The sequence below is a fragment of the Podarcis cretensis genome (assembly GCF_951804945.1).
Source record: "Podarcis cretensis genome assembly, chromosome: 5".
In the NCBI taxonomy this organism is placed as follows: Eukaryota; Metazoa; Chordata; class Lepidosauria; order Squamata; family Lacertidae; genus Podarcis; species Podarcis cretensis.
In genome coordinates, this window is record NC_137174.1 from 4,757,275 (window position 1) to 4,774,239 (window position 16,965).

Genomic DNA, 16,965 nt, shown 5'->3' on the forward strand with positions numbered 1-16,965 from the left:
TCTTGCATCATTTCCCCCCTCCCCCAAATATAGTCCTGTCCCCCCCCCCCCACAAAGTCTGAGGGACAGTGGACCGGCCCCCTGCTGAAAAAGTTTGCCGACCTCTGATATGATTGCTGCTTTATTATTGCTACTGCGGTTGTAACTTACTGATGCTGCAGTGACAGATTCTTTATTTAAACTATTAGCCACTCTTAAATCTTACCTCTCAGAGCAGCATCCAGCATAAGATATAAGAAAAATGAATGCAATAACACAGCAACAAATTGTCCAGGGTGATTAATAGTCCAATAATAAATAAGTATAAACGGGCAAAGCACCAGCTTTAAATCCTAGGCATTTTTTAAATTAAAGAGCATCAAAGGGAGGCTAAAAGACAGTGCTAGGCTAGCCTCTTTAAGAAGGAAGCTCCACAAACCAGGCGTCAGAGTTGAAAAGGCCCCATCTCTTGTCACACACCCCCCTCTTATTTCAGGTCAGCATAGTTAGCAGGGCCTGTGATGTCATTGAAGGAAAAGGTATAAGAAATCATTTTGTCTCATCATCTGACAGTTGAGCCTGATTCACACATGGAGCCTCCCACAGAACTTGTCACATAATATAACAGGATGGACAAAACTCAGCCTGTTCAGACATTTCTGGGAGTGGTTCCCCTTATGATGTTTCTGTATTTCCTTATCAGGATAATTCAACCATTGCTGCTACAGAGACATCTAACATACTTTACTTATTGTGTCTGTTTATTTCTCCCAAGTCATACTAGGGTGTCTGCTCTAAATCTGGATTTGGTTTCCTTACCGTTTCTCCACTTAGACACCTGCAATGTCGACTGTTTGAGGAAAAGGATGGAGCAGAAGCTACAGTCGGCAATCAAAACCTTGAGGAAATCTATTAACAAACAGCAATTTTACATTCAGTTTTCGGGGACAGAGTATGAAGTAGCTCAGAGAGCAGCTAAAGTCGTTGCTGAAGGACATGACGCCTGCAGTACAGGACAAGTGCAGCAGGACGGGAAATGCGGTAAGACCCAAGAAAAATGCTACAAGCCTAAGCCCAGAAACCTACTCTGTTACAACCTTCGAAGGTATGGAGGCTGGAAGCTAGGAGAAAAGAAAGCCTGGTATAGGAGTCCAAACTCTGGACTAGCAGGCAGAACAGTATAGAGGGTTGGAGAGGCTTTGCATTTTACCAGGAAGGAGCACATTGCAAACTCATTATTGAAATGCTTCACCTGCCATATTGTAATTTAAGAAAGAAGATTCAGAGCTTACTTGTAATGTTAGTAGTGATGCTTTGTGACTGTACAACATCTAAGAGTTTGGCCTAGAGATTGCAGTGTCTTGTTGGCCTTCCTAGTAGTGCTGTGAAGACAAATCATAATCATAATACTAGAATAAAGGTACTTAATATAGATTCCATTTTTATTTTCCCAGTTACCTGCAGCACAGGCACCTATTATAGTGGAGAACATAATCAGTGCATTCCTTGCTCACCAGGAACATACCAAGACACAGAAGGTCAACTTTCCTGTGAACCTTGCCCAAGCAATGATGGACAGGGAGTAGCAGGTGCACGGAATGTGTCAGAATGTGGAGGCAAGTTTCCTTTGATTCTCCACGTTGCATGCAGGAGTTGGGTATCAAGGCTGAGAAGAGGGTGAGAAGGAAATCTGTGGTGCGCCCCATTGTCAGCCTTCCATTTCAGCTTGTCTGCTTCAGGTAGACAGTAGCAGGTCAGAAGATTCTGGGATGTGTTCTCGGGTAGCCTTGCTAACCTAGTTCTCATTTCACTGGTGTGGCAAAGCTGTGTCTGAGCTGCATCACTTTAGGCTACTCCGTACAAACAAACTCTTTCCATGTAGAAAATAACCTGATGTTCGGAATCAGTGTGGGAAAAGCCTGGGACTTCCCAGAAACTTCTCTCATAATCAAGAATATGATGACATCAAAAGGCCTGTGAAACTGCCACTTCCCTCTAAGCATGGGGAGCAATTACAGTGTTGTGTGCACAAAAAAGCTTGGGAATCAGGATATTTTGTCATTAGTCTGGAAAAGATTAATTGTAAGCCCACTTTCAGTCTGACCTGATACGAACTGGGCCAAGAAGTTGGGTCTTCCTGTCTCTCTGTTTATGAGGCATTTATTTATTGAGGGAGTTACTACAGACCTATATTAGTGGCAGCATCTAGTGTTATATATATATGAAATGCTGAAAGGACCCACTAGTGTTGGGCTTTTTTGTCCTATTTATTCTGCACCTGGGACTTTGTATCCTAAATTCCCATTCATGAGATCAGTTCATTCACATCTCCAATAGATGTTTGGAGGGCGGCAACGCATAGAACAGGCCTTTTCCGTGCTGGCCTCCTGATTGTGCCATGCTCTCCTCGGGAAAGCCTGCCTGGTGCCAGTTTTGTCATCTTTCTGGCACTAGGTGAATAAGTTTTTATTCTCCTGGAATCTGGGCACCATTGCTGATTGGGCTTTTGGTAGCTACTGGTTTTAGATTACTATTTCTTTGGATCAACACTTTTACTATTTCATATTTGTAGTGTTTTATTGATTTTGTTAATGTATTTTTTAAATGATAAATTGCTTTAGGACACTTCTGAATGTGTGAAGCGACATATAAATATAATTAAAATAAACCCATATTGGGCATGTTTAAATTCTATTAATGTAAGTGAGAAACAGGAGTGCCAACTTAAATAAAATATTGGGGGGGGGATAAGCCCCGCCCCGCATAATCAATCACAAGACACACACTCCATTTGAATGGCAATGCCCATCAACTTTGGGGAGTCCTGGCCCCCTCAGATATTTTATAGGGGGGCAAAAGGACCTTGGCACCTAGGAGTTGGCTCCCATGGTGAGAAACAATTAAGCATGTGCAAAACTGTCGCAATGAAATCAATGGCTCCCTCAGCTGCAATGATATGCACATTTACCTAGGAATGAGTCCCATTGGATTCAATGGGACTCACTTTTGAGCATGTCTGGGGAATCTTTGACTTTCCAGGTGCTGTTGGAGCACAGTTTCCATCATCTTTGACCACTAGCTGTGCTGGCCAAGGTTGATGGAACTAGAGTCCAACAACATCTGGAGGGCCAAACGTTCCTCAGCCTTCTTTAAAGGATATGTACACAGAGTCAGGCTGAAAAGAGCTTAACCTTGTTTAGATCATTCCTGTTTCAATAGCTGCAGAGTCCACACACTCACAGACTGATGACCAAAGGGACTGCTCACTTAATAGATTTAAGTAAGCAGAGAGTGACTGGCGCTGCTGATCTCTCATCTGAGAGCTTTGACTAGTCCCGTAATCCTAAAGGACCACTTCCAGTTTACACCAAAGAAAGAGCAGGCAAAACTTTCGTTTCTAAATGTTTCTGATAAAAAAATATTTTTGCATTTCCGTAGAGAGGTAATAACACAGTAGAACTTCTCAATTTCTAGGGCAGTGTTCTCCTGGATATTTTTCTTCTGATGGCTTTAAACCTTGTAGACTATGTCCCCTGGGCACATATCAGTCTGAACCAGGAAGGACCCTCTGTTTCCCATGTGGCGGGGGACTGGTGACAAAATACGAAGGCGCAATGTCGTTTCAGGACTGTGAAACAAAAGGTATGTTTTAAAGTTGACATAGGCAGCTGGGTTTCTGGGAGCTCAGTCTGTCCCTCTTGAGCTTCTCATCCTAAATATAGCCATTCCCCCGGCCTTTATCTTCCATTCATGCCCAGGATTTGGTCAAAATGCTTTTTAGACCCTCTTTCCCGTTGTACACACAAACAGATGTTATTTGAGGGTTTTGCCCTAATGCCACCTAGCATTTTTCTTTCACACTACCATTTTTAATTTATTTCCTCCAACTAATCCCTCTCTAAATCTAACATAATAAAGTACATATAAAATATTACTCCTGTCACACACACACACACACACACACACACACACACACACTATATATATATATATATAAAATATTTATTATTTTAAAAAATCCTCTGTGTAACCTTTTGTGGTGAATGAAACTGCTGCCATTATCACTTACCTTTCGCAGCCACCATTCATTCCTGGTAAAATCTCTGTTTTCTCTTTAACAATCAGGTTAACCTGTAGGCATAAGACAAGATTTTATTTTCAAGTTGAAGGAAACTTATTTACAACAACAAATTAGCAGACTGGATATTAAAACTCAGTATGTTGGATAGTAAACAGGCATTGTTCAGTGCTTGCTTACAAGTTATTGTATCTTTGAGGCAGTATCTACCTGCCTATACTAGTTTACTTCCCTAAACAATACTGTTATTGGGTTGCCCTTATCTTAACTCCTCCACAGCAACTCTATAAAAGCAGCATCCAAAAAAAAATGGGTCAACAGAAGTAAGAAGACTAAAACTTTTAGTTCAGATGGATTCATAAGAAATGCAAGGAGTTTGTTCAAAATGGCTCCTGTAGTGCCACTTGCCTTGTGTCCCGGTGTCATTTTGGTTTGTTCCTCCCTGCGCTCACTGCCAGCAGCTAACCAGGAAACTCTTCTTACAAATGATGCTGTGACTTAAGGTCCTGCATGGCAGGCCGGGGGAACTCAGATGCTTCTGCTGTTTTTGACAAGACCCCTCTGCTCCTTATATGCAGCATGTAGTCGTACCCTAACATGTCTACTGCACCATCCATTCTTTGTGTCTTCACCTGTAATATATTAAAAAATATATAACGTGCCTTTATACTACACAGTTCATTGTTCTCCTGGCCACTACTACAACTCTACAACCCACAGATGTATCAGATGTCCTGTTGGAACTTATCAGCCTGAATTTGGTCAGAACTACTGCATCACCTGCCCTGGAAATACTAGCACTGATTTTGATGGCTCTACTAATGTTACACACTGCAAAAGTAAGTCATATTTCCTTCTGAATAGCTGAAGTCTATAAACTGCCAATGTGGGACGCGGGTGGCGCTGTGGGTAAAACCTCAGTGCCTAGGACTTGCCGATCGCATGGTCGGCAGTTCAAATCCCCGCGGCGGGGTGAGCTCCCGTCGTTCGGTCCCAGCTCCTGCCCACCTAGCAGTTCAAAAGCACCCTTGGGTGCAAGTAGATAAATAGGTACCGCTTTATAGCGGGAAGGTAAACGGTGTTTCCGTGTGCTGCACTGGTGCCGGTTCGCCGGAGCAGCTTCGTCACGCTGGCCACGTGACCCGGAAGTGTCTCCGGACAGCGCTGGCTCCCGGCCTCTAGAGTGAGATGAGCGCACAACCCTAGAGTCTGTCAAGACTGGCCCGTATGGGCAGGGGTACCTTTACCTTTACCTATAAACTGCCAATGCTTAAGCCTGGTCATATAGTCATAGTCTGTCTGGAAGATTTTGATTTTGATTTTTTTTACAGTCTGGTGACAAACTAATCACATATAATTTAGGAAACCTGAAAGTTTTTTTTTTTTTTTTTGGGAACTGCCCCTACATGACAGGGGCAAAACACAGAATTTAAACAGATCACTAGTTTCAACCAATCTACATATCTGGTCAGAAATTAACTTTATTGGAAGGCACTGAGGAATGGCCTCCAGCCCCTTCAGAGTAGACTGCTGGCACATCTCAAGGCAGCTTCACCCCACAAATCCCCCTTGCTGCCCCTTGATGGCAGTCTGAAGGACCCAGTTTAGCCTGATGGATGCTACTTGTGGGCCCCTAGTCTGAAGCCTGGAGTGTTTAAAACTGAAACATTGCAGTCCTCTTTGTGCATACGTGTGGATTACCTGTGTCTATATCTATATCTGGACACAGAAAGATAAAGGCTTTCAGAAGATAGCATAGGCAGATTTGTACTTTTGAGATCCAGATCACGAAGTCACTCAGATAAGTTGCTGTAGTTGTTGTTGTTCGTAATCATTTATGAGGCACTTCTTGATATGCAAAGTGAGTTAGGATCTTCGTCCTTTTCATTCTCAGAGCAAGCTTATGAGGTAGGTCATAAAAATTCCTATTTTAGAAATAGGGCATTGAAAAATTAATTAGGCAGCTCACAGAGTCCATAGCTCAGTTTCTTATCATTCCTTTCCCTATAGATCGACAATGTGGTGGAGAACTCGGAGACTACACTGGCTACATTGAGTCTCCCAACTACCCTGGAGATTACCCAGCAAATGTTGAGTGTATTTGGAATATAAGCCCACCCCCAAAGAGGCGAATTCTCATAGTGGTCCCTGAGATATTTCTTCCTATTGAAGACGAGTGTGGTGATGTTTTAGTAATGAGGAAAAGTGGTAAGTTGTTCTGCTGTCCTAGAAAAGGCATTAAAACACATACAGTCATACCTTGGTTTTTGAATAGCTTAGTTCTCAAATGTTTTAGCTCCCGAACACCTCAAACTCGAAGTGAGTGTTCCGGTTTGTGAACTATTTTTGAAAGCCAAACATCCAGCGGGGGCTTCCGCGGCTTCAATTGGCTGCAGGAGGTTCCTGCAGCCAATCAGAAGCCACGCTTTGGTTTCCGAATGTTTTGGAAGTCGGACGGACTTCCGGAACGGATTCCGTTCGACTTCCGAGGTACGACTGTAGTGAGAATGTACATTCATAACTAAGTCAGAAGTGAACTGAACCTATTTCAGTGCTACATGGTGGCTACTTGCAACTTGGTTGCACTGACTATTTGCTATTTAAACTCAGTAAATTCTGCAGACAGGAAATTGGAGTATGCAGTTGAGAATGTTATTTAAACTACATACTCTTACACAGTTATATTTTAAAATGGCAGCTGCTCCTGATTTCTATTCCAACTGAGTGTTCCCTGGAACTGTTTCTGGCCACATTACCTCCATGAGAACTTTTCAGATTGAACTATCGGTTACAAATTTCCCTGCTAATTCATAGCATTTCAGCCATGCACTAAGCATAGCATTACCATTGCCCAACCCCAGCTCCAAATGGCTCCCCAAAGACGTGCATGTAAAATTGTCTGTTTGTCAGTTGAGCAATTGGCATGCACATTGGGGGCGGGGTGGGAATGTGCTGGGGGGCCTGACCATCTACTGCAACAGGAGACTGTTCTGTATGGGGTTGAGCCTATTCATGATTGGTGTCATTTGGTCTTACGTGTACCAGTGCCTTTGGCCTGCCATCAGTTCTACAACCTTTATCAGCTTCAGGGCTGTGGGTTAGAGAGCTAATCTCCAATTGGGGAAGGGTCTCAGCTCAGTGACAGTGAACGTGTCTATATGCAGAAACTCCAAGGTTCAGTCTCCAACACATCCAGCCAAAGCGATCTCAAGGAGGAGAGCTGGGAGAGACCTCGGAGCGGCTACCAGTTGGAGCTAATGGTACTGGTGGAAAGACCCAAAGGTCTCAAACGGTACAAGGCAGATTCACGTGTTCCTCTACTGAAAATTGTACCGTTTGGAATGCCTGGTGTTTAACCCTTTCCCCAAAAAAACTGCTATATGTTTGTTTTTCTTTTGCAGCTTCACCCACATCTATTACTACATATGAAACTTGCCAAACCTATGAAAGACCGATAGCATTCACTTCCAGGTCACGAAAGTTATGGATTCAGTTCAAATCAAATGAAGGAAACAGTGGCAAAGGATTCCAAGTCCCCTATGTAACATATGATGGTGAGGCTTCTGCCCTTTCTCATCTCTGCAATACATGCAGGAAAGTAGCACAGAGGATAAAAATTAATCTCATATTTTGGGGGGCTTTCCTCTGCTGTTTAAACGTATTGCTGGCCAAACATTTTTTTCCTTTCTGCTTTGTTCCAGTATTTTTCAGCAATTGTATTTATTTTTATTTATTCATTTGTTTTTATTATAGTTAATTATCTTCCATGCTGCTATATACATAATTATTTAATAAAGGTATAAGTATATCTTCTTCTAACAACGGAAAACCTTTCAGCTACTTTTGCTTTGGTTAAGTTGTTATTGTATGAATTGATTGGATTCAATGGTTTTAGGTCTGCATTGGAATGATTTCATACCTTTTAATAGTGAAGTCATAAATTCTAATAGCAAGCAAATGAAATTCAACACATTGGCTCAATTTACATAGAAACGTGCCCCCCCCTTTATATATATATATATATACAAAACGTTGGGTGGAAACTTGAGAATACCTTTCTGGTGGTTTCTCCCAGGGTTAAGAACTCCTTGCCAAAGAAGACTCATCTCTGATTATTTTTATAGCACACAAATACATTTTCAGTTAGACATGCCTTTGGCCCATAAGCTGATTTGTAAATATGTAATAATTGTTGTTTTTTATTGATGTTTTACCTGTCTTGGTTTTTTAAACTTTGTATTGTATTGTACCGTATTTTTCGCTCTATAAGACGCACCAGACCACAAGACTAGTTTTTGGAGGAGGAAAACAAGAAAAAAAATATTCTGAATCTCAGAAGCCAGAACAGCAAGAGGGATTGCTACACAGTGAAAGCAGCAATCCCTCTTGCTGTTCTGGCTTCTGGGATAGCTGTGCAGCCTGCATTCGCTCCATAAGACACACACACATTTCCCATTACTTTTTAGGAGGGAAAAAGTGAGTCTTATAGAGCAAAAAATACGGTACTTTAGAAACATAGAATTGTAGTGTTGGAAGGGATCACAAGGGTCATGTAGTCCAACCCCCTGCAGTGTAGGAATCTTTTTCTCAACATGGGGCTCGAACCCACAATCCTGAAATTAAGAGTCTCATGCTGACTGAACTATCCTAGCCACATAAATTGCAGTTAGCCACCTTGAACAGCATTTGGTGGAAAGGCAGAATATAAAATTAACAAATAATAAATCTGGATAAATCTCATTGGTCCTTTTTTCATATAACACCAAACCACTGTTTATTATTATGGGATTGAGTTTCAGGTTCATGTACTCCTCTTTCTCCTTTGGCACAGCTACAAAGATGAGACCGAAAGCTAATCAGAGTTTCCCATTATGTTTGAAGTAGGAGAATTCTGATTAAACTATGGTTTGTTAACAAGCCCGATCATAAACAATGGTTCGATCCTGGCTTTGTTGAGCAAGCCCAACTTTACCTGGTTTCCCTGATTTGGACATGATGAGGAAAGTGAAAGCATTCGACCTCCTCCTTGTGACTGTGACGGAACTGGTTTGCAAAATATGCTTCGATATAAACTTCATTTAAACATAACACTAACCACATTTAATCCCAAAAAAGGGAAACAGAGAAGCTTGCACAAAAGAGGAGATTTTGACCTAGAACTTTGATTTTCTGAGTTGACCCACAACCTTGCATACACGTTTTCTCTCTTCCCCCAACCTCCTTATGTTCTCATTGAACTGGACAGTTATGTATATAAAACGGTTGGCCTATTATTTCCCTTACCCACCAGCTAATATGCTTTGCCTCGTGTCCAACGTGTTTAGGTTGAGTTGAACCAAATAAGGAGGCTTGATCAGGAGACACAATTTAGTTCAGGATAATAAGGTCGTCTGATTGGTATATAAAACCTTCTGTGAACTTGAGCTGAGTGCTGCTCACTAGTCCCTAGACCCTAGAGACTTTCTGTCAGGTTATCTGGTAGTAAAAAGTTGCTAACTTGTTATTCTTGCTGCTTGCTTTTCAGAGGATTATCAACAGTTAATTGAAGACATTGTTAGAGATGGACGTCTATATGCATCAGAAAATCATCAAGAAATTTTAAAAGTTAGTAACCTTTTCTTTAAATTGCAATGTCCAAGCTGCTATTTTTCTTTCATTGTTTAGCTCTAACACTGTGCATAAGTGATTACAGTACTCCTTAAAAGCAGAATCTTGAAGCCAGAAGCAATTTCTAAAGGGGAAGTACAAAATGGCAATGTGCTCAGCAGAGGGCGCCATGCAAAATATACATTTGCTTTCTCTTTTTCTCTGTCCCTGCTTGCTATCTCTTTCTGTTGTCTCCCACAGGACAAGAAACTGATCAAAGCGCTTTTTGATGTATTGGCACATCCACAAAACTATTTCAAGTACACAGCACAAGAATCAAAGGAGATGTTTCCAAGATCATTTATAAAGCTACTGAGATCAAAAGTTTCCAGATTTCTACGACCATACAAATAGATTCCTAGTGCTTTTCAGAAGAAAAAATTGTTCTGTTGCGTTCCTGTCAAATATTGTATTGTCTTCAACAGTAGGAACATTTTTGCTATTTTGAAGACTCATTGGCAGTCTTTATCTTAAATTGTATATTGAAGAATAACTATAATGTTTTATAATCTCCAATATTTTGAATGGGATTTTTTTTTTTTACTTCAAAGAAGAAATCATTTTGGATTCCAGAATGCACCCAGTTGAAGATCCAAATTTATTCCTGCACTAGTTTATCCTTGAAAAGCATTTGTTTTAGAGAACGTATCTCTACACCTTTTCTAGAAGAGAAAAATGATTTCTTCTAAGCAAGGAAGGAACCTGGTCAAAGAAACTACCTGCAAAGAAGAGTTACGATATAAAGGAGTGTGTAGTATAAACTAATACTTGGATTTTGAATTGCACTTGAACTTTATATGTGAGATTTTATGGGGGAAATCTAAATTTCATTGTTTCCCATTGGTGGTTGTGGAGACTTTGTTCTAGGTATAAACCAAAAAACACAAAGAAGGGTAGGGATAAAATTGGTGAGTTTATTATTCTAATATTTTGTTGGCCCTGTCACAATATTTCAAAAGTCTACTAGTGTCTAATCCTGCAGATACAATTATGGAATTGTAGATAATTTGGTTTCACCAATGTTTTTTTACAATAGGATGGAAGAGACTTGGGGGGGGGGGAATAGCCAGTTTTCTTGCCCTTAATCTAAATAGGTACACTACTTCTGTCTGAGGGTACTTTAGGATTGCTATCTGAAGGCCATGTAAATACTGTTCACATCATAGAATTGTATCCAGCTAAGTCATACTCTGAATTAACCCATTGAAAATAATGACTCTGACTAACTCAAAACCATTCCTTTCAGTGGATATAGTCTGAGCTTGACTTAGTTCAATGCAACCCAGTCTCTCCCCACCCCCACCATGGGTCCCAATCCAGAGATCTTCTTGTATGTGGTGGCAGCCCTGGCGGTGAGGAAGGCTGTGGGAAAGGGATCTCTGCCAGTGGCACTTTCACCTTCCACGGTCAGCAGGGATTCAGTTGCAGGATTTGGGCCGGGTTACCAGATTGTGGCTTTGTTGTTGATCCACAGTAAGTTTCCCAAATTTGGAGTAATCTTGACATCTTATGATAAGAGACTTTGATGTAGTCAGAGCAGAAAATGCTGGTTTGGGGGTGAACCTATAAAATAGGTAGAAGTTGTTACTTTGTTGTTTCCGATATGCTGAATCCATCAATTGCTGGCTCATAAACCTTGGTCCGTTTTATCTTAATTCAGTGTGGCCAGCCTGCTATTTTCCTATGCATGCATTACTTGATTATGACCGCTTTAGAGAGCAGGCTCCCAGCAGCACACCTCTTACCAATGTTTGTATTGACAAGTGTTTCAAAAGAAATATTACAGACTGCACTGCATTTTTTAAAAAAATGACTTATCCACATACATGTATCATAAACATGGAAAAGCAAAGAAAAAAACCTACTTGCAACCTCATTTTTCATCACCCAAATTGCAATGTTTAATGGATAGAAACAATCCTCTTGCATCACTTTGTCCCCCATCCCCAATTCTTGCAGTGTTGTGCCTACCACCTGTCAGATTATTGAAAGAGTTGTGGTCAGTGCGGAAGGACGGTGCCATAGTCTCCCAGCAACGGCATCATGACAGTGGAGTGGCAAAGCAGTGGGCCATTGGTGCTGTGCAGGACCATTCCGTTGGCTCCGCTGGTGCACAAGCGCGGCACTGACTCTTAACTCTTCCCACCAGCCCCCTTTCGTTGAGAGGTTTCTGCCTGTCTCCCAGTGGACAGCCTGTGCTTGCTCTGCGTTACACACAGCTGTTTGCCACAACTTGTGCAGAAATGGCATTGAGTAGGATCAAAGCATAATGGGAGGGGTGGAGGCATGCCCGTCCTCAGCCTGAGCTTGGCAGAGCCTGTTGCCTCTCATCCCAGGTTGTCAGCGGGACCCAGCTCTGCTGGTCAGCTCCCATGGCATTCCCCAACCAAGCAAGCTGGGATGGTGCGTCGGGCTTAAGGTCGGAAGTCTTTGGGGCTAACAGATCCCCACCCAGTACCACGTCAACCGCACTTGCCTCGGGAGTCAATAGAAAGCTGTGACCTGGCTTTACCAACACATGAGTCCCGAGTGTTGCATACCCGCTCGGCTTGGCCTCGGAGGCTTCCACAATGCGCCTGCCATGTGACTGGGTCCAACTTACTGAATTAAGAGGCTTGTCTCTGGGGGTTCTTTTCTTTTCTTTTGATTCAATATATTTCCTCAGGTTTAAGAGTGTTTACCTTCCTCTGTCCTGGTTGGTGTGCAGTTTGTGTGTATCTATGTCTGTGTCCTGAGTTTTCCCAATCAGGGACGCGGGTGGCGCTGTGGGTTAAACCACAGAGCCTAGGACTTGCTAATCAGAAGGTTGTCGGTTTGAATCCCCGCGACAGGGTGAGCTCCCGTTGCTCGGTCCCTGCTCCTGCCAACCTAGCAGTTCGAAAGCACGTCAAAGTGCAAGTAGATAAATAGGTACCGCTCCGGCGGGAAGGTAAACGGCGTTTCCGTGCGCTGCTCTGGTTCGCCAGAAGCGGCTTAGTCATGCTGGCCACATGACCTGGAAGCTGTACGTCGGCTCCCTTGGCCAATAAAGCGAGATGAGCGCCGCAACCCCAGAGTCGGTCATGACTGGACCTAATGGTTAGGGGTCCCTTTACTTTTACCTTTTCTTCTCCTTAGAGCCACAGCTACTTACCTAGTGCTCAAATCTACTTCCCTCTTCCATGGGCTGGATTAGGAAAGGTTGCAGACCTCCAGAGGCTACTTCCCTTGTTCAAATATTGTTGTGGAATAGTTTTAACACTTGATGCCTTTTGCTGTCTAATTTTCCATATTTCTGATTCTCCACCTCCCACAGCAAAGGTTTTGAATGGCTTAATGAGCATTTCTGTTCAGGGTGCATGACAAAGATGACCAGAGGCAGGGTTTGTTTTGGTTATGGCATCTCCACAGTGGAATGCTTGCATGCTCCCAGTCTGATTTTTTATTTTATTTTTTGGTGTTGGAGAAAGTTTGTGGGGTTTTTTAATTTGCCAGAGTATTTCATCGTGCTGTTTTAACTGCTATTTTCTGGTTCTGCCCACTTTTATTGCTGGTTGCTGCTGTTCATGTGTTTATCTTGTTTTACTATTGAACTTTTTGTTGTATAGATTTATTTTCTTGATTGACCCCCCCCCCCCAAGAGACTTCTGCTGAAGGCGGCTTATACATTTCCTAAATAAACAGAAACAAACAAGTAATCCTTCTTTCAACACTTATTCTGTATCTGAAGTCTTCATCTGTGCACTTGGCAGTCTGAAGCAGGCGGCGAGCTTGTGTATGCCTCCCAGATACACATAAATATTGGGAAGTTGTCTGGGTAAACTACCTCTCCCCTTATATGATATAGCTGCTAGCCTGTTGTGAATGATACGATTTCTTCTCCTTTATGTTCAACATTGTACCGGAGTCTGTAATATATTGCTTTTGAAAGATTGCTTAAAAAGAAAAGAGATGGGCAAACGTCATTGTGTCTCATGCTTGTGCCTGGAAGCAAATACAGTCAAGGAACAATACATAACAACTGAAAGATTATTGCCCAAAGGCTGTAAGGCAGCACTTAATACATTTGTAGTCAGGGCATCAAAAGTATATAGAATCAACACAAAGAAATAAACCTTTACTTCTACCAGTTTTCAATGTATACTTCTCTCATGTCTTGAATAACGTCAAAGGAATAGTTGTTTCTCGTCTGACTAAGAACATTAAGTTTCAAATAGTAGTGGGAAGACCATAGATTACTTGTCAGTTTGGGGGCTTTGAAAATACCTTTGGAGTTTAACTGTTGCAGTCCTTGTTGCTTACATGTGTCTCCAGTTGGCTTCCAGTTTTCTTTTATATACATAGCTGTCAGGGAACTGACATCGGAGCGAGAGGTGGAGGCAAGGCTCCAAAGCGATGCAGGAGAGGGGACCAGCAGGGGGGAAGGAATTCAACGTAACACCAGTAGAGAAGGGAGGGAGATGGAGGATTTGGAGAGGGGTCTCCAAGACTCTTCGCCCGAGACTAGTGGAGAGAGCACGGGCACGCCTCTGCCCACTCCTTCTTTGCGCAGAAGAGTCCCGTGCAGGGAGAGTAGGCGGAGACTTGGCGTCAAACAGCTTCTATGCTGGAAGAGGTTCAAGAAACGCCCACTGACGGATTCTGCAAGCGACTGAACAGCCACGGAATGAGGGCTGTCAGCCGAGGCATGGTTAGCCAGGAGATCTACCCAAAAGTAACGGCAACTTACGCACAAGTAACCCCTTATAACCATTACAATAGCCTTAGTCCTCAGCTCTGTTGACCTGATGTCTCACAATGTTTTTGCGTCTTTCTTTTTTCCTTTTCGGATGCAAATGAAATGGCCAAGTCTTTGGCCCAATCCATCCATTCCCATGGCACACTGGAGGGAGCAGGCTGCTAGGTGCATATGGCTTCTTATGTGAGATGGATGGGATCACCTTGTGCACCCAAGCTGGCAGCATGTCTGGAGCCACCCTTCCTCCACCTTCCTCTGCCTCTCCTCCCGGACAGCCTCAGCAGCCTCATCTGCTACAGCCTGACGTACAGGTGGCTCCTTTTTACATGATGAATATAGCTCCCTACCTTTGCTTCACTTCCACCGACCTGCCATTTTGCGGGGGAAACTTGAGTGCCACAGTTCCCTAATCTCTATCCCATCCCTCTGGTTACCAAGACAGCTCAATAGTTTTGGAAAGGAAATGTGCAATAAATTTTTTTTTAAAAAAATGCTATCACAAATTTACCAGTTTAGACAGCCTGTTGCCATTTGCGTTTTCGAAAACAACAACAAACCCAGACAGTGAAGTAGCATATCAGCTCAGGGGTCCATCATAACAAAACAGTTTAACAGAGTTTTGATTTGATTTTTTAAACGTTCCATTGATTCACCACCTGTTCTTTAATAATGAATTCATAAAATTTAATTAAATGGGTACATTATAAAGCTTTAATACAGGTGACTTTTGGAGATGCTGATCTACATGTGGGAGATTACCATTAAATACACCACAGAAACCAGCAGTTCCTCGTTACAAGGGAAAGCCATCTGACTCTTTTATAATTCTCAGGCTCACTGATTAAAATTTGCCCTCATGAATGAAAATCCATGCCAGTAACAGTGTATGAACCAGGACATTGCCTTGGCATATAATGGTACTGTTCACACAGCTGTTAATAATAGTAAAAGTAATAGTTAATAATTCATTTGTTAGCTATCTGCACAAGCATCTCAAGGCAGCGTACAATTAAAAATAGTAAAATAATAACAATGCAGGTGTATTTTTTTTAAAAAATACAACATAGACAGCTGTGCCCTCCCCACCCAGCTAGAAGAACCTCTCTGATGTTAGGATGCAGAAAGAAGTTTCTGGTTCACACCTTCACCCTCTTATGTTATTTTCGCAAAAGTTCTTGCTTGATATAACTTTGTTGTTATCACAAATACATGCAGCCCTGGAAATAGTTATATTGGATAAATGAAATAGCGGCTGGTCACACACACAATGCATTTTTACAAATTACAACTTGCAGATAAAATTCGTAGCTTATATCTAAATTGAAAATATACCTGGATCTTATTTAATGAGCAAGCTCTTGCTGTGTTTATGGTTTCACTGATTTGTAGATAACAATTAGAAATTAATTTGTGGAGACCTCATAAAAAGCCCTAACAAGTTGGTTGATAAATTTGCAAATATTGGATTACAATGCAGCTATGCTAAGCACTTGAAAGTCCCATTGTTTATTGTGGATTAGGCACATATGTAGCTCTCACATTTAAAACAATAGGACAAAACATTTATTTTTGCTTGAATCTTGCCCATTTTTAAAAAAAGAAACCTGTAGCGCTTAATTTTTCAGCTTCGCCTTCCCTCCACTCTGCACTTATTGCTAACTTTTAAAAATATTGTTGTTATTATTTATTAAATTTGTATACCCCCTTCAGCCAATGATAACAGGGCAAAATAAGAACACAAAATACATAAACCAAAAGCAGAAGCAAACCAATAACCCCCTTCCCACAAACACATTTCAAAGACCATAGATTGTTAATGAGCCCAAGGCCACATTATAGATAAATGTTTTTATCTGGCTCCTAAAATTATGTAGCGAAGGCGCCAGGCAAGCCTCCCTGGGGAGAGCATCTCACAGATCGGGAGCCACTGCAGAGAAGGCCCATTCTTGTGTCGCCACCCTCTGGAGCTCTCATGGAGGAGGCAAAGAAAGAAGGGTGAAGTCAACTCCTTCTTTTGTTAATTATCAAGTCCTGCTATTGGGAAACGGTTAATTGATTAGCAGACTCGGAAGCTGGAAGACAGTTGATATCCATGCTCACAGATTTTTCTGCACACTAAAAATTGTGAGTTTGTGCACAGAACGCTATATGAAATAACAATTTAAGTCATTTTTAAATATGCTTTCATCCTACACATTCATCCTGAATATTTTTGCTTCTGTTGGTTTTTCAGAACAAATCCAGCTGTTATTTCAGAAGCTAACACCTGCCATCACCCTTTTGATGCAGCCATGGAAATCATTGCCATAAATACTGGTGGTAGATACAATTCTAAATGAGAACTTTCAGGATAGTTTTTTTTCTTAATCTATATAATTTTCACCCTAATTTCTGCAACAATCGTGCATCAAATTTTTCCCTCACCGACATTCCTATACCACTACAGTCAGACGTTTTTGACCTGTTCTCTTCTGGAATATTGTATAGTCAACGCCCAGTTTTAAAAGTTTTTCTGTCGTGCATCTAAAGCCATGTTACCTTGTGA

At 41.8% G+C, this 16,965-nt stretch overlaps 1 protein-coding gene across 3 annotated transcripts in view; it reads left to right on the forward strand.

The window, feature by feature from the left end:
* The window catches only part of SCUBE1 (signal peptide, CUB domain and EGF like domain containing 1), a 193,620-nt gene extending 179,599 nt beyond the window's left edge, over nt 1-14,021 (forward strand). For 2 of the 3 annotated variants that reach the window (XM_079975127.1, XM_079975129.1), the window contains 8 exons: nt 814-1,020; nt 1,434-1,595; nt 3,454-3,621; nt 4,735-4,896; nt 6,068-6,265; nt 7,459-7,611; nt 9,582-9,661; nt 9,905-14,021. In XM_079975127.1, the coding sequence (XP_079831253.1) occupies nt 814-1,020; nt 1,434-1,595; nt 3,454-3,621; nt 4,735-4,896; nt 6,068-6,265; nt 7,459-7,611; nt 9,582-9,661; nt 9,905-10,057 (1,283 nt within the window). In that variant the 3' untranslated portion in view covers nt 10,058-14,021. The remainder of the gene's footprint in view (nt 1-813; nt 1,021-1,433; nt 1,596-3,453; nt 3,622-4,734; nt 4,897-6,067; nt 6,266-7,458; nt 7,612-9,581; nt 9,662-9,904) is intronic. The other variant, XM_079975128.1, reaches the window with a different exon arrangement.
* The last annotated feature ends 2,944 nt before the right edge of the window (nt 14,022-16,965 follow it).